The 18393-nt window shown below is 39.9% G+C and overlaps 1 protein-coding gene across 18 annotated transcripts in view; it reads right to left on the reverse strand.

Moving 5' to 3' along the window:
- Positions 1 to 18393, reverse strand: part of ITGB6 (integrin subunit beta 6) — a 59845-nt gene that overhangs the window by 14218 nt on the left and 27234 nt on the right. For 16 of the 18 annotated variants that reach the window (XM_042041230.1, XM_042041229.1, XM_042041224.1 and 13 more), the window contains 9 exons: positions 16773 to 16977; positions 15602 to 15848; positions 14618 to 14783; positions 13934 to 14095; positions 13094 to 13189; positions 7830 to 7919; positions 3097 to 3231; positions 2463 to 2880; positions 1767 to 1989 (listed from right to left, as the gene is read on the reverse strand). In XM_042041230.1, coding sequence (XP_041897164.1) covers positions 1767 to 1989; positions 2463 to 2880; positions 3097 to 3231; positions 7830 to 7919; positions 13094 to 13189; positions 13934 to 14095; positions 14618 to 14783; positions 15602 to 15848; positions 16773 to 16977 — 1742 coding nt within the window. Of the gene's footprint in view, positions 1 to 1724; positions 1990 to 2462; positions 2881 to 3096; positions 3232 to 7829; positions 7920 to 13093; positions 13190 to 13933; positions 14096 to 14617; positions 14784 to 15601; positions 15849 to 16772; positions 16978 to 18393 lie in introns of all 18 variants that reach the window. The other 2 variants (XM_042041241.1, XM_042041240.1) reach the window with 2 other exon arrangements.

The following is an 18393-nucleotide window of genomic DNA, read 5'->3' on the forward strand; positions in this document are numbered from 1 at the left end:
GGGAGGGGAGGGGAGGAAAAAGGGGAGGGGAGGGGAGGGGAGGGGAGGGGAGGAAAAAGGGAAGGGGAGGGGAGGGAAGGGGAGGGGAGGGGAGGGGAGGGGAGGAAAAAGGGGAGGGGAGGAAAAAGGAAAAAGGAAAAAGGAAAAAGGAAAAAGGAAAGAAGGGAAAAGGAAAAAGGGAAAAGGAAAAACGAAAACTGCAACAAAACATCCCAAAAAACCCTGGCTATCTCCTGTTGCACTGAGCTACATATATCCATGGGAATATGCTGAGGCTGCTGAGTTTATCTTCAGGAGATGGAGGTGACCTTATCACTCGCTCTGGAAATGGTGAATTGTAAAAGCAAGTGGGTAATGGGATAGCCTCTATCTCATGGAGATAAATTCAGTGTTGGTGGTGGTTTTGTCATATTAACCATGTTTCTCATGCTACACTCTCTTTCTCAGCTGCCTTGCCATTGATCTCCATCCCCTCTGACCTGGTCTTTCAGCTCTTTCAGTTACCCTACCCAGGTATTCCCAGTGTTCTCTCTCTTTTGGCTTTTTGTGCCCTGCATTTCAGCAAGGGAAGACACTGAAACAGAAAGAAAAGATCCAACATTGCATACAATATACATGTTTAAACTCGTTAATGTAATGCCTATCATGTAACTTTATATTTCTTATTCTTCGCCAAATTGGGCAGAGCAAAGCAGCAGCATTGTCCTTTTTGTTTAGAGCAGCTGATTGCAGAAATTCTCTTTGAACATACTGAGAGGCTCGGTTTTCTTAGGTCAAATTTATCACTAACAGAAAGAGATCGATGAATTAATCACGACAGAGTAGCTTTTCACTCAGGTACACTGTAGACTGCAATGACAAGTATGAAAATACAGTGTTGGAGAGAAATGGGCCTTAACTCTGAACAAGGAGACAGGACATCGTCATGAACCATGCAACCTAAACTGCTCAGCACTCAGAAAGCAAAGCCAGGGTCATTAATAACGTGTGTTCTGTGAAGCCTAACTCAACTTCTAGCTTAAATTTCTACTGAAGACTGCTCCATTTGGACTGCAGCCCTACAAGAGGTCATGTAATACAAGCATGAGCAATGGTGTGCTTAGGGTGGTCATCTTCACAACCTGCATATTTTTGGTTGCTTTTTCTGTCATGCACCATGGCAGACACCTTGCATCACAGCAGGAAAGCTCCATAAATTGAGTATGCTCAGTGGACAAAAGACATTTCACCATTTACAATCAATTTATCATCAACTTATTCACGACATACAGCTACCCACTTATTCATTCCCAGACTATTATCTAGTTTATTATACTTGCACCTCTTTAATTCAGCCAAGCTTAACTGAGTTTCGACTATGAATTTGCACATGTGTGAAGCTTGAGTGGACAAAATGACCTTACTCATTCATATGCATGAGAATGGTAATACAAATGCGAAATTTTCCTGTGAGGCCATGTAAGTGTCAGATAAGGCCACCATTCTGATTAGTTGTACAGACAGGGACAGCAGTGGAAGTGTAAAGTTTTGCCTGTGCTGCTTGAAGTTGGCTTAATTGTTTCACATAAAGTCCTTTTGTACAAGAGTAATGCTCATGAATGGTTAATATATGAGTTGTGGCTACCCATCTCAAAGGACAAAGAAGCTCTTTGGTTCTGGTCTGTAAACCCAATTTACAGACATGGCAATAAACACACTGCTGAGGCAGTATAGGAAATAGATACCTGGATGATATAAACATCAGAGGTTTAAAGCCAGCACATTACCATCTGGAACTGCAAGGGTCACCACAGAGAGGGCATTTTTCACACGTTTGGCCCGAAGCCCCTGGATGGGTGCAAGCACACGTCCCACAGATGCATTCGCCTCTCCCACTGCACAGTGTCCCATCCTCAGCAATGCAGGTGCTGGTATCAGTTGTGCAATTACAGTATTCACCAGTCCATCCACTGTGGCACCTGCATTCCCCACAGTCACAGTCACCATTACCTGGAAGAAGATTTATCATACTTCAAATCAGTCACTGATAATTAAAAAAGAATGATCAGTGATCATCTGAAGGATGATCTTTAAAATAATTCTCTTTAACAGAAAATATTTTGCTCTCTCCAACTCTTCTTCCAAACACCTTTCTTTCTCTCCCAGAATCTTCAGTTTTAAGTCAGAGGATCAGGTTTTTGCTTAGACTGGCTGTAAGCCAGCGCAGCTCCATTCTCTTTACTGGAGTCCTCCATGCAGATTGTCTCCTGGCAGTACACAACCTAATGCGTAAATATTTCCAGTTTATAATGGTATAGCCAAAACTATTTAAAGTCTAAAGACCATTCATAAACAGTAATTCTTTATACAGAATGGATTGCAGCTGAGTACATGATGAAAATACAAATCCGCGAGCTCCCAGCTAAGGGTGAGCCCGTAAAGCCCTGAGTGCAGACACTGCAAGCAGCACTGAGGCACCGTACCTGCGCACTGCAGCCCTCTGTGCCTGACACAGGAGAAGTCGTCGCACTCGCAGCGGGGCCCGTACACCTTTCCGTAGGGGGACGGGTGGCACAGGCACTGCCCGCAGTAGCAGTCGCCTCTGCCGCTGCAGGAGCGGTGCTCGGCCGGGCCCCGGCAGGAGCTGGCACCCAGGGAGCTCTCGTCGCACTCGCAGCGCGGCCCCACGTACCCGGGGCTGCACACGCACACCCCGCACTCCAGAGAGCCTTTCCCCTGGCTGCACTTCGGGCTCTTCATCTCGGCCTTTGCCTGACAGTTACAGCTGCAGAGGGGATGAATTTCCATTTCCAGCACGTCACTGAGACCAACAGGTTTTATCTTGATATGCCTTCTGGTTTTTTCACAAGAAGAGAGATTTACAGTCACATTGAAAGAGACCTGGAAGAGACAATGGCAGCTGCTGGGAGCTGGAGCACAGGGAACTCTGCAGGGTGCTCGGGAAGTGCATGCAGAGGACACAGCAAAACGGTCATAGATACTGCCTGTGTTTTGGTAAGTTGTTTGGAGGAAGATTGTTTAATAAAGAGCAAGCTCTACCTTGGTGTCCTAAATTATATGAACTTCATGTCTTTGGAGAATATGTTCTTCACTTACTGTATCTCCCACTTTCACACGAGAGCATTTCCTCTGATGTGGAAAAAAGGTCCCATTGTTACAGATGGCTGTGAAGGAGAGATTGAGCCCTTCCGTCTCTCCCAGGATCTCCAATTCAACCTCAGACCTCAGCTCCTTCAAGGAAAAAAGTGTGAGATGAATGGAGTGATAACATTGGCACGTGCTGCCACTGCTCCATGTCTGTGTAACGTGGACTGTAATTTATCCTGATTTACACAGGAGCACACTCGTGCTTTGGCACTTTGTTTACAGAACTCTCTATTGCAAGAAAAATGCGGAACGAGCAAAATGATGCAAATGCCGACAGACCCAGCTTTCAGTGGAAAGCAATGGTGGCATCACTTTAATATCCGCTCACAGGGCTTATTTCCTGCCCTTCCAGAAGAACAAATTCAATGTTTTATTAAATCATCTTTCATCACTCTGCTGACTGATGCAAGTTTTCTTCTAGGTCTGGACTTACTGAGGAGTGGATTTGCGTCCCTGATTGCACTGCTAGTCCATTGCTTTTCCTGATTAGCCAAACTCTGTCAATATTGCTCCCTCCCTTCCTTTCTTCTCACAATGGAAATTCCTGCTTCATGAGCTGTTTGTGCTATTTTAACCTGTATTCAACAACTTCCCCATTATTTAAATCAATTTGTTCAATCAAACTTTCATTTTGAAAGTCACAAACTGTCTTCCTGAACTCGCTCATACTAGGTATTTATATTTCAAGTCTTTAAAATGTTTTATAGCAACTTTGCTTACACAACCTTAATCCAAAGCCTATCACAGGCCACGGGGAAATTCCCTATGACTTCATGGGCCTGTGGATCCAGTAAATGGAAATTTTTCAAAAGTACCTCGGCAACTGCTAAGAAAACATCTCACTGACTTGACTTTGTGCTCATGGAAGTTTAATTGCTTGCAAAATACCCCCTGCCCTTCAATCAGAGCACAAGGAACTTGCTGACCTTACTTCAGTGAGTCATTCTACTAAAGGTAGCAGGATGACTCACTGGAGTAAAGGTCTGGTGGGGTAAATCAAAGTGAAAATAGAATAGGTATAAACCTGCATAGACAACTCCCTGTCCTTTGTACATGTTCTGGATTCCTTGGAAATTTGTCTTATTATTGTAAAACTGTGCCCTGGGCATCGGGTTTGTAATGTTGGTAGCTTTGGGTATGTCCAGATTTCCATTTACATTTGATTTGGAGGTAGGTGCTTGTGTCGCTATTGAAACAATGCAGAGTCATAGATAATAATTTGTTTGCAATAGCTGGGCTCTCCCAAAAGGACCCAATACAGAAAATCTCTAGGTAAGGCTGTGACTGTGGGCATGTGCTTACGTTACTGGAGGTATCACCAGTAGGCCCTTTTCCACCAGCTGCAAAACTATAAGGTACAGAGTGCAACTGTGAGAGAAAATTAAATGCTGCTGAACACCAGATTGTAATACTTTGAATTCTGGAGTCTGTATTGGGTCATTTGAATGTGCCTTGCTGTTGTGAGAGATCAAATTATTCATCTTACACCACTGAAAATGAACACAAACTGTGATAAATTCAAGGGTTTTAAAGCCTAATATGTGTGAGCACTTCTAATGATGTTTTAAAACTACTAAGCTCTCTGGCCATAGTTTGAGGACAAATAGCAGTTTAGTGAGCTTTAAGCCATTCAGACAGAAACATTTGTGGTTCAAAATACTTTCTGAATGGAACAACAGACAAAGCAGTGCTACATACTTGTGCCCTTGTGTTACCTGTCCTTTCTAATACATAATTTCTTTGATCTGATTTTTGTGTAAGTGCAAGGATCAAAAATGGGGGAAAAAAAAAAGTGGAATTTTAATGAAATTTTAAATTCTTGGAATGTCTTTAATCAAGCGGCCTGCTATCTGTCACAATGCACTTTAGCCTGCAGCTCTGCAACACAAACTTGTGCAGAATTCAATGCTAAACAAAGCAGGCAGAAATATGCTTACAAGAGAAAATGAACCATACTTGGAAGGAACATGAGAACTCCTTGCAACAAATATTTTGACAGCTCAGACTTTCTTAACTTACTTACTTCCTCTCTGAGGCTTCTAGATGGCAACACATGGTGAATGGCATTAACAAACCTTGTGTTTGCACAGCAAGTAAACACACAAAAACACTTCAAAAGTGTTAAAAGATTTAGCCTAACTCTGCTCCCAGGGGGCAAAAAGTTATTTATTCCTTTTCTAGTGAGTAAAGAAGCAGAGACACAGGACATTGAATTGAATATCATGAAAAGTTTCTAACAAAAGTAGCATTAGATCTGTTTTGCATGTGATTTTCAGCTGTAGGTCTCCTGTCATTTCCTTCTTCACAGTCAAAAAAAATTCAGATACTTTTACTCCTGTCAAATAAAGTGGTTTTTAGTGCTTCCTGCTTGGAAGATTTTCAATCACGAAACAATAAAATTGTTAACCTTTAAGGTTAAGTGTAATAAAATGGACTTTGCGAAATTTTGAGTGTGACATGTAGCTGCTTGTACACTTTTTACACCTTGAAAGAAATGCGGGATTTTAAGAACCTACGTGCAGCTCTGGTGCATGGTCCAGACATGCTGTGCCTGGATGAGGCGGTGACGAGTATGGCCCAAAGGCAGGACCACCCTCCCTGCAGTCACCTCCCTGCCACTCCTGCAGTGCAGCAAGCACAGAGCTCAGAGCTCCCTCCAAACCATGCCCGTGAACAGATGAAAACAGGATCAGATGAAACAGCTCAGGAGCTGCATCGTGGTCACCACTGCCAGCTCTGGGAGCTGCTCTGCTCAAAGCATGCAGCAGCTCAAAAGCAGGTAAAAAGCCAACAGAGCCAGGAGGCTGAGGACAAGAGACAGGACATCATTTCACCTTTGTATAAACCTCAGTGTGTCCTGTACTGTGTATTGCAAGCTCCTATGGGCTCCTCATCTCAGGAGGCACTCATGAGAGTCAGGGAGGGTAAAGAGATGGTCAGATAAATTACCAAGGGAATGGAGCAGCCAAGGAGAGACTTAAAAGACTGGGACTGAAGAAGATTGGGGGTGTGGAAGGTGTCTCAGTGACACAATATTATGAAATCATGAAGACCCGAAGATGAGGTGAATGCAGAGCTGTTATTCACCAAACCCTACAACACGGGAATGGAGGTGCACTCAGTGAAACTTTAAAACATAAGAAGTAAGATAGGAATAAGAAAAAATGTACCTTGACACAGTGCAACTGAACTCCTTCTTGTCATAGAAGTCAACAGAGGCCAAAAATATCAGCAGGTTCAAAAAGGAGAATAGGAAAAAATCATAGGCCATAGGAATATAAGCAGATGCTAAGGAGAAGAGGCAAGAATTCACTTCACTCTTCACATTTTCAATATTCCAGTGGAGCATCATTCCTCACTTATGTTACGGCAAAGGCACCAGGACACAGCCCTGGGACAATTTTTGTGTGTTTTTCCATTACTTACTGACAGCAAAATGATATTTTAGCTGTTAAATGTAGGAACCTGTGTCTATACATTAGACTGCCAGCTTGAAGAAATGCTGATAGGAACCAGATGTGACTAGCAGCAGGTTGGAATCCAGAAGTGAAATCCTGTTGCCACTCAAAAGTTTAGCAATAGCTTTGTTCATGAGAAGATTTCCTCGTCCATATTTATTACAATTTGTACACTCCCGAGATTAACCCCGAAGGTCTCTCCTTATATAATTTTCCATAAAATGAAGAATCTTCTGGTATTTTCCATTTCATTTAAAAAAAATCATAGTTCAGCAATTGTATTGCTTTCATTGCTTTTATAAGAGTTAGAAGAATTTGGTTTCCTTCTATCACCAAGACCAAAGTAATTTTGGGACAGTGATGATTGTCTTATTCAGACGATAGAAGGAAGCGCAGAAAAAAAAGTAAGAGAAGAAACAGAAGTTATTTGCAAAATTATTTGTCATTGTAGACAACTGGCAGAGCAGGTTTTTCATAAATATGGGCTGAGACAGAAGAGAGAAATCTATGGTATATCAGCGTGTATGTAAATTAATGTATCTGTGCAAAGACCTGTGCAGCTGCCTAAGAACATTCCTCTGACAGAGGAGGCGCCCAGGATGTGTTTTACAAACAAAGCTCTGGAGAGCAGTGCTGTGTTTATGTTCCTGACATCGTTACGGTGTTTCTTTGTATCACCTAAACAAACCCATTCAGGTCCTGGCATTACCTAAACAAACCCGTGCTGGCTCCTGTGTTCCTCTTTTCAAAAACCTCAAAACAGCCTCACAGGGGCAGCACCAAATTGCTGAAGGAGAGAAGAGCACTGAGCACAGACTAGTGTTTTTTCCCCACAGATATTCTTGCAAAGCAATTGTTTGTCTGCTCTGGTCGTGGCTACCAACGCAGAGAGAGCTGAGTCTCGCTTGAACTGTGGAACTTAATATAAAGAAGGCTGAAGAGTAGGTGTAAAATACAGGAATATGAAGAAAGCAATGCAGATGAGACACTGATTTAAATTCAGCATTCCAGGTGAACTAAGGACTGAGAGAAGGTTGTAGGAATTTTGTTTCTGTGCTTACTTAATCCTCAGAGTGAACACTTTTCCTGTTAAGGTCAGCACCTAACATAAAAAATTATGTAACCAGTTCATAAAAGGAATCAAAGACACTTCTTTTTACCAAACTGCAAACCAATGTTGAACATGTAAACATGAGGGAAGAAACTGCATTGTAACCATCTTACCTCATATGCAGCAATGATCAACTGGAGGATATTTCCAGAATCCTTCTGTAGTCGTCCAACAGTAGCTCCAGGAATAAGCTTTGCATAATTCTGGAAATATAAAAAATTAATTTAAAGCACAATGAAAGTCTAGGTGACAAGGAGCTACCATCTAAAAAAACCCCAAGGCTGAACAAAAAAGTAAAAAACCAACCTCAAACAAAAATGAAAGAGCCCACAACAAAACCAAGTACATTGAAGCCAACTGAAATAAATGACAGCAACATTTTCAAGAATTCTTGCAGTCTCCATTGCACATGTCTTAATGAAAAAGATGAAGAAGAGCTGGTTTCATTTAAAATTCTTTGAACATATAGTGCTAAATCACCTCTATGTCCTTGGAAGTTTGATACTATGGTATTCTTCAAGCTCTAATTTTTCCAATTTAGAAGGAAGATACATTTTATCAACAGTTGTGTTTTGCTCTAATAAAAATATCCAGAAACAGATTCAGCTGCTCTACTGTTGCTGCACTGCTCAAGAGTCTTGGACCCTACATTCAGCACCTGCAGTCACTTTTTTGTCTTTGCACATGTATCTCAGTGCTCTGTGGTTATGATGGATTGTATGTTGAATTTCTGTTAATAATACAGTGCCAATTTAGCAATTTATTTCCATGATAAGCTTTCTTTTCTTTTTGCATTAAATTGCATTGTGACACTAACATGACATCTGACAGCTAGATTTTAAATATGGTGAATTAAAATTTGTCTTGCCTGATTGTTAACTACATGAAATTCCCTTGCTTTTACCCATGCCTTTGGTAAACAATGTGTTCATCATTGAAAAAAACACATTGTAGCACTAGTTTTCTTTTACACATTATCATATCAATACTGTTTTTTTAAATAAAAGTATCCAGAGAACTATTAATAAACATGGGTAATTTGATACCCTTATATCCTTATTATACTTATCTCCCAAAGCCCTGTGATTACTTTATTATTATGTATGGAATAGTCATCATTCATTAGATTTCTCATGCTATTGTAAATCAGTGGGATTAACTGCATTTTAGGTTACAGCTGGCATCTTTGCATTCCTGACTCCTCCTGTGATTAGTGCAGTCTCAAGGATTCTTGGAATATTGAAACTCTGTGTTTCGTACATGTGGACCTTTTGTGAGAAAAGATGATAAACCTGGAATTTAAAATATAGTCCCCTTTAATCTGTGGTATGCAAAACAAACAGCAGGGATATGCTGCTCTGAACACTTCAGTTGATCTCTCCTCTTTGAACAAAAATTTTCTGCGTGGTGATACAAGGATGGTGTTTCAAGCCCAGGCTGAGTGTGTGTCTCTAGTCCATTGGTTAAACCTCACCTCTTAGCAAATATTTCTGTTCAAGCACTGCCAAGGTGAGGTAGACAGATGCTTTTGGGGTGCTACTATTGCCAAACATCCAAAGGATATCACAGAATTTAGTCCTTTGGCAAATATTCATTAACAGGTGAACTGCCATTTTATAGGGATACTCTGATTCAAGTAAAGGAAATTTGACAATTATATGTTTGAGCCCAGTGGGGTTATGTCTATATTTTAGCAGTGTAAATGATAGAAGAATTTTCATCATAAATAGTGTGCTACACCAAATACATAATTTGAGATTCTGTATGAGTGTGGAGACTAGAGTATTTTTAGTTCCATTTTCAGCAGTGCAATGCAGTTTGAAACCCTAATTTTCAAGCTATTTCTCCTATGATATAAAAAGAAATAATTCATCAAAAAGAGTAATTTTTGTTTCAAAAGAAATGCTGCTTATTCAGGACTAAAGATGGAGTCTTTCCCTTATCTAAGTTTGAATATGTTTTTAAAGAATTCCGCTGGAAAAGAAATAATATCAGCAATAGCAGCAACTACTTCATGAAAGCTTAAGGACTGGTGTTTTCTTTTATACCAAAATATGATTTTTTAAACTATAATTATTATTGTCATAGTCACAGATGCTTTTTGAGTGAATAGCTTTTATAGAATGAAAACATCCCCTGCTGTTTTGGCAAGACTCAGCTGAGACTAATGATGCTAAAAGTTAGACATACATTAATATATTATAAAAGACCTTTTTTTTAAAAAAAAAACCATTCCTTTTAAAAAATAATCTCAAATAATCACGGCTCAGTGTAAAGAACTTTCTCTCCTCTCTTGCATTTACTTTTGAGTGGCTGTATAAATGTTTCCACATGACTGCTTCTGAAGTTCTTGTGGTCAGGGAGAGCATCAGATCTAAATGATCTCTTGAGGTTACTGTGCAGCAGCTTTTTAGCTGCGTGGAAGGTTCAAAAGCAACACCAGCTCTGTTACAAGCATAGGTGTTCTGTGCTTGTGCCACCCCTAACATTTGTGTGTTAGATAATAACACACATGTAAGTGGATAAACTGAAAATTCAGTTGAAGAGGATCAAGAATATTACATGTCTGAATTATTTTGGGCTAAATTGTTGGGGATTATTCAGGGCTAGAAATACAAAATGTATATTTGACAGTCTGAACACTGCACTTAAGACTAATGGAATCTATCAAGTCTATTTAAAGAGGTGCTTTCTAAGTCCTCACAGTAATTTTAACGTAAGTTTGTCCCTGAGAACTCGATTATAAATAGCAATAGTCAGTATTGGTATCTGGTATAATTAGATGCTGAGTTCAAGTAGATTTGAGATGAGATATTTGGGGAGAGTCTTTCTACCTCAAAGGATAAATGGAAGGGTTTTCTGAGGGACGCTATGGAATCTCACTTGCTGAAGCTTTACAAGAGAACTGAAACACCAGAACTTTTAAGGGTTTAGGGTCCTCTGCCATCACTTCCAGGCTCCCTGAGCAGAGGCCGTACCATGAGAACAATTCTCATTGTCTTGCTTTGTTCTTTTTACATTCTTAAGCATAGATACTGGTTATTTACATTTATATTACAGATTTGCATCACAGAGATGAAAACATGGCACTATGTCCCTGTTTGCACATCCTACATAGACCCTTGAAAGTATATTTTACTCTGGCAAAACTGCACTGTGACACTTGTATATGACTTTTGTACTTGCTTTGACTGATTTTTTACATCACCTACAGGACAAAAAGCAGACCATAACAACTACAGCTATCCAAATAAAGGAAAGAAAGCAGTATTAAAAGAAAAAATCAGAAGATAAATCATATTCAGTGGGATTACTACACACCTTAGAAGATTGTTATACTTTCTCTTTTCTAACAGAGAAAGTAACAAGAACAAACCATTCCCTAGCTGGGTTCACCATGATTTGTATTTTTTGTTAGCTATGAGACCTTGTTTAGTGTTCCCCACAAACAAAGGGTGCCTCTTGGAAACTGATACTGACATAAGACACTGAATGGATACTGAAATAGAAACACCTCGATAAGAATGCTGGTGGCCAACTCTGAGGGTGACCACAAGCAATTTCCAAGGTAAAATACAGTGCCATCAGCAAGAGAAATGTTTCTTTGGACAAAGAAAGGTTCTGCAAATCAAAGAGGTATTTCCAAACTACTTTCCTAGAACAATCATTATTCATGAAGCACCTATTAAAAAAAGCACCTATAAGGAAAAATATTTCACCTGTCATTAATTGGATCTCTATTAAGAAATTGTTGAAGCCACTGCATTTGTAAGTGATCAACTTCTGCTGCTATCGATCTAAATTTTCATGATCCAGCTCAGTATTCAATACAGTCTTCAAAAAAGCCAGGCAGTCAGTGCTTCAACACTCAGAGTGTTCCTTCCCTTGTCAAGGCTGTAACCTGAGAATCAGTTTATGAAATTTGTGACTCTTTGTCACTTTTGTCAAACAGCTGGATCATCAGTCTTACCAAAAACAACTCCAACCCTGGAATCAGTTGCAGAAGTACTGGGGGGGTCTTCCCTGGGTTACACAGAGGACAGAAATAGAAAACCATCCTACCGGTGACTACCTCAAGGACTCAGCTGCTCTCTCTTTTTCCCTACTCTTTCTTTCCTATTTGCCATGTGGTAATCACAGCAGAGAAGCACTTCTGCTCATTACTGTATTTCTGGTTTTAATACAGAATGCTTTACAAAGGCTTCTCCTTCAGAAAGCCAGTCTTATTATATCAGAAGGACCATCGTTATTGGCTACCTCTCAACCGACCTGAATAAATTTGGAGGAACATCTTCTCTCTGCTTGTCCCTTTTCACACAGCAGGATGTAGCCAGGCAGCCAAGCTCAGGCTGCAAAACCCCTTATTACCCACAATGAACTCCTCTCTAGAATTTCTTTTAGCATGTGAAGATCTTTTCCCAGGGGCAGGACTGGACAGAAAATGAAATAAGAATTTCCAACATCCGTCTTATTTTATCTTAGAGGGCTTTTGCTCACTTTCACTGTAAGAAGAGGGAAGCAGCTGTTGGCAGCTTCACCTCAGCTCACAGCTGGAATATCCAATGGGTCAAAAGTAACACAGGGCTGCTTGTAGCTGTGGAGGCTGAAAACGGACTCCTGCACAGAAGACTGATGGAGCTGCAGGTATGAATGATATTCCAGTTGTTAAAAATACAGATTTTGGATCTCCATATCCACTGCTCCTCTGCTTTCCCCTCTCTCCTGGCTTCCATTTCCCATGACAACTTCACACAGCAGGAAATCACTTCACTGAATAGGATCCTGCCAGTCCTAATGCCCCAAATTCCTGTAATGAAGTGTTTTCCTTCAGTAGTCATGAGGAACAATACATGAGGAAAGAGGACTTTGTCCATCATGGTCTTTACTTTTCATCTTGGCACTGGTGTCCTATCAGTTTCATTCAAAAGAGTCACAGAAATAAAGAAAAATGAAAAAAAAAACAACAAACAAAGATCTCAGAGCTGAGCATGAAGATAACGGCATGTTTCAGGTATAGTCTTGTTTTATAAAAGTAAGAAAAGGTTCAACTCTCCTCTAGCCTTATAAAATACAAAAGGCTAATCACAATAATTACACGGAATAGTTTAGCAATGCATAGCTTGTCAATCCTTGATTTAAAGGACTAGTGTGATTCAACTTGAAATCCAATTTAATAGTTACCTTAGAACACCAAAATCAATACATGAGGGAGCACTTAAGCAGCAGAGTTTTCCTCCAATACACAATTTCCTAGTTATTTTTATCACATGAATATCTTGTAGAATTCAGTCCTGAGTACTAGAATTACTCTATCAGCTGTGCAAAAACGTGAAATTTAAAACAAATACTGGCAAACTGAACATTTTAGTTTACTCACCTCATATATGTGAACTTGCTCATTTGTTACAGCAAAAATTAATAGAACGTTGTTTTGCATGAGTTTGTCAGTTAATTGTCCAATTGTGGGATACTCCTGCAAACAAACAAAAGAGAGGCACATCAGTCTGTTTCTCACGTACTTCCAGTTACTGACTCCCATGAAACACACATTCAAGTGATCATAATGAACACTGTGTTCTCTGTGTGGTATAAACTCTAATTAGGAATACGTGTATACAAAATAAAAGATAGTGCATCTAATTTCCTCATGTTATTTTTAAGGAAACCCCTCTGTGAAAAATACAGAGCTAGATTCCATAGAGGGGGCTTGGCTCAGTAGCATCTGTGTTATATATTTATATTTAATCCAAAGAAAACACTGCACCAGAGCAACTAGGTATTTGTCCTACAATGAACAGCACAGTGTATATATTCAGTATTTCTGAACACTGAATCTTAAGGTAAGTTCTTCTACAGGAACAGTGTCCTGAAAATTCCTGAACTGGCCCTGAATTCACACTCTTTCAGGGAACATAATTAATGCAAATCTTGCCTTCCCTGCAGAAGGAAATAGTATTTAGTCCAAATCCATGGGCTTTCCTATTGCAGAAATCAGATGTGTTCTTTTTTTTTAGTTATAATCTATCCTAATTCCATACAAACATGCTGTTCTCTCTTGACTGAAATGAACAGTTACAAATAAAATAGATTATGTGAAATATCTGGATTCCCCAGCTTTTACACATTTCAGTGCTATAATTCACTTATTTTCTAAGTTGTTTGTGTTAGTCTTTAAATTTCCAGGATGTGAGAGTGTACAAAATTCATAGTTAATTACCAGAACAGTTGACATGGAATATTCATTATTATGGTCCAAATGACAGTTCCCATCATTAGGAATAACAATCCCTGCCAGTTTGCTGTCCATCCCAAAATGGGAATCAGCGTCACTCACAAACACCAGCAAATGTAGAGAATCATTCCTCCATCCAATTTTTTCCTGTCATTTAAAACACATCAGTTTAGCAGGCTATACTGCATCACAACATAGAAAAACAGCAAAATATTTGGAGAACAGTGTCTCAAAATAAATGAAGAGCATCATTCTCAAGGAGGTATCAAAGGCAACACAACATCTCTTAAGAGATTATGTTCATTCCATTGTCTTTGGCTAACATTTTGTTTCCCCATCCCTGGGTTTAATAACATGGGTTGGCCATGTTCATGTCAATCTGCTTACTACCCTAAACATAATTAATAAAAAATATTTAAAGAGAAAGACAGACCCAGTAATTATACAGGTATTTGGGCTTGTCTCTGGCAATGAAAAGGAAATTTAGACTAAAATATTGCAATATGCAGGTTTTACTTGTACAGCCAAAAGTATTTTCACACAAATTTCATGAGGCTCTTGGTTTCTGTTAAAATGTTTTGAAAAATAATCTGTAACTTTGAAATACCAACATGTAATACTAGAAGATGTAATATATGGAATAATATTATACTTAGAAGTTTCAATTACCTTGCAAACAGCTGCCTGCATAATTGCATCGAATCCTCCCTCTGGAGTGTCTATATTAGCAGAAATTCGCTGTCCTTTCACAATTTCATTGAATTTTTCAGCATCATTTGTTAGGGGCAAAACATGTTTATATCCAAAGGTGGGTAAGCACTCGTATGGTACACTTCTGCAAGAAAAGTGAGACAGCTTATGGATAATACAGAGTGTAAAATCACTACAATGGCTACTTCAAAGGCCTGCCTGGGTTGGTTTTGGTCTTACATGTCTCGTCTGTGCCTACGAAGATTTAGTGAAAAGCATAAGATAATTAAAGAGCATCCAGTGACTTGAGCAATGTAAAAAATCTGCAAAAAGGCTGGGAAATGCCTCCTGGAGCTGCCAGTTACCAACATGCCATGCCCCCTGCTGTGCTTTGATTTCATATTTGGAAGCATATTGGGATCTGCAGTTCCTTAATGGCATTCAGAGAGAACCACCAAGGTGCTGCAGTCCTGCTCCAGGTTGCAGAGCACAGGTTCTCCCCTACACAGGTTAGCTAAGGGCGAGGGCAGCCTGGGGCTGGGGAGGCTGCTAGACCTTAAGGGGAAAAAAAGCAGGAAAACAGCATTGATGGCTGAAACTGATATTCTGTGATGGGTTTGAGTTTGCAACTCCTTAGTATAGTGTCATAGAATTCTTATATATATATATATATATACATACAAGTATGCTGCATACCTTTTTTTTGACATACTAAGCACATTTGTAACTAGCAGCAAAAGCTAAAAACCAGAATCACTCCCAGATTCCTCTATCCAAATAATGTAAGATGCAACAGAACAATGATCAGAGGGGTGAAACTAGAAGAACCAAATCTTTTTTCACACACTGACTGATTTACATCTGGAAGAGGGCAGTTTCCAGTGAAGCAGCTGAAATTAATTTTAGCTGAAGTTGTGACTAAGTGTTGGCATGCAAACAGATATTGGGACTTTCCCTGCCTACCTGCAAGGGTTGTTTATTTCTGCAGCTGTAGTTTTGATAAATGGTGAAACTGGTTTTTCAACAAAAGATCCAAACCCCAGTCTGAAGTTGCTTGTCAGTTTTGACATCTCTTTGGAAAGAGTTGAACCCAGTTCTTTGATTGTATTCAGATCATCATCCATGGAAGCTGAAAGATCCATGAGGTAGTAGAGATCAATTGGATAATCTTCAGTCTGGCGAACCTTGATCTGTATTGTTTCTTCATGTCCTATTAAGGTCAGGGAAAGTGGGATACAGATCAGCACTTCTGTGCAGAAAGCACGAGCAATGCCAATTTCTTCATAAACTTCTATATGGTGACAATTATCTGGTATTTTAAATCACCAGTAGCATTAACTAAAAAACTTCAAAAATTGTCTGTCAACAAAAAAAATCTCAAATAAGGGTCTGAAAAATTAAAAGTAGTTCTAATGTTTGGGGTTTTTTTCTGAACAGTTCTTCAGTAATGCCATAAGCACAGAATTAAAACTGATTGCTATAATTTGAAGAAATATGAGAACATCCCTTCAGCAGTATGAGGCTTTAGAAAATTTAGATATAGAACTAATTAAAACTGGAGGCAGAACTTTGGGGTCCTATCATATCCTTTAAAAATTTAAAGAAAGTCAAAACGTACACAGAGATTTTATTCTCAGTTCCAACACTATGACCTGACCTAGCTGAATGTCTCTTACCTTTTTTCATTCCAAATTTTCTTCAGGAAAAATTCACATCTGAAGGACCCCAAGGTAGGTCTGGAATGCTACCATAAATGTCACTGGTACCTTTTAAATCCTCAAAGCAAGATTTTATGTTGCCTCTGAGACAGTCTGTTTGCCAGACCAGCAGGGGAGAGGTGCTTGGCTGGGGAGGAGCCAGGGGCTTTCATTCTCTCCCTGCCACCTCACTGGCAAGAGAAGAGGGGAACTAAAAATATAGATCCTTATTTTTGTGATGTATCCAGCACTTCTGAAAGTATTCTGAATTCAGCTGAACCTAGTTTTCATGCAATGAATCAACAGATAATTTTGGACTCAACACAGATTTTCATCTTTAGTCTGTCAAGATATTTTTTAGACTGTTCAATCCAAGAAGCTTCAGTTTATCACACTGTCTGAAACAAAATATCCCACACCTATAAGCTGTGACTTACCTGGTCGCAGCCTCAAAGTTAATTTTTGGGGAGAAATCTGTGTGACGTCAGAATTGTTCTTCTGAGATGATGCAGTTAGAGGATCATTTCTGTGAATTTCTACTTCTGAAATGGGAAACTCAATCAAATTCAACTGGCATCCTTTGGACAAAAGATTTTCCAGGGTATCACACCTCCCATGAATTCCAGATGAGTCCGTGTAATTCTAATGCAAACAGGAGAAGGAAGGGATGAGTTAAATATTTTTACTGACTAGCTGCCAGCACCTGCTGGACAAAAGGTCAGTCCAATGCAGGGGATGGAAACAAAGGTGCAAGTTTGTGCAAACTAGTGCAGAACTAGATCTAGGTGGCACAGAAACCCAAATTTGCCCTTCATGGCTCATGTCACACAGGTGTATAATTAATGTAACTTACACTGTCTTGTTATCCTGGGAGAAACTGCTCTATTGTTGGGGAATGGGAATTGTGCCACTCACTGCATTTGGCTTCTCACAGTACTGGGAATGATAACACAAAGCCCCTCTGAGCCACTGGTTTTTGTCTCACAGGATTATGCTGCAAATTCATCAGTCTTTCCTAGACAGTTTTGAACTGCTGATGGAAGGACATCATTTAATAACAGAAGAGGTCTTGCTGATAATAAACTCCTGGACATTTTGTGACAAACTGATTGTGGGCTACCCAGTGTTTACTGGCTCTTTTTTTCTGACCTACTCTTTCTCCTCAGCTCTCATTTAACCTGTTCACTGAAGCAGGCATCAAGTCCTTGTTCCTCTGCCTGGTGCCCAGCAATGACCACAGCCTGACTCCACGGTTCCCCAGCACCAGCAGTGCTCTCGGCATCCACACATCTAAATTTGGCCCAGCATCCTCCTTGACCTTCTCCCATCCAGAGGAAATCACAAGCCTTTTGATATCTCATAGTTTATTTTTGTTACTCAGCATTGATATGCATTCCTTTCCACAGCACTGCTACAGGGTGAGTATTAACCTCGCACAGGGGTGAAGTCAATGGTTACTTTCACAAAGAGTAAAAGTAACCATTCTGTGCCTTATTACCATTTCCCAGAGCTATGCCTAGAGTTAAGATCCTCAAAATCAGTCAGCTGTCTCCTGGAAACTGCTCTGGCCTGCAAGACGTTTTGACCAAAAACCTGGGCAATGCCTGGCAGGACCAGCTCTGAAGCATTCAATTCCTGGCAGATGGTCGTGGGCCCATACCGTGGGGCTGCTGCTCTCTCCTAGGTTTGGGCAAGCAACCCATGGATCAGCCATTAAGCCACAAATATTCTCTGAATTCAGTCACTGAAAAACTTCCCATGCAAGACAAAACAAATTTACTTTTAACCTATTAAAACCAGAACTATGACCCTTCTTTCCACCAAAACATCACCCTTCATGCCTGAAAATTGTCAGGGATCCTATATATTTTGGTGGAAACAATGTTGAGGCACCTGCTGGGAGCAGTGGTTTATTATTCTCCAGACTGAACCTGATGCCTTTGCTCAGGCAAAACTCTCACCCACTGCATCTGGAATACAGTGCACATAAAATACACCATTCTAGCATTACAAACCTTTCACAGGGAGATCTGTATCAGTTATACACTTTGTAACTTT

The sequence above is a fragment of the Corvus kubaryi genome, unplaced genomic scaffold (assembly GCF_017639235.1).
Source record: "Corvus kubaryi isolate FWS band 111438036 unplaced genomic scaffold, C.kubaryi_AGA036_p1.0 37396, whole genome shotgun sequence".
Taxonomy (NCBI): Eukaryota; Metazoa; Chordata; class Aves; order Passeriformes; family Corvidae; genus Corvus; species Corvus kubaryi.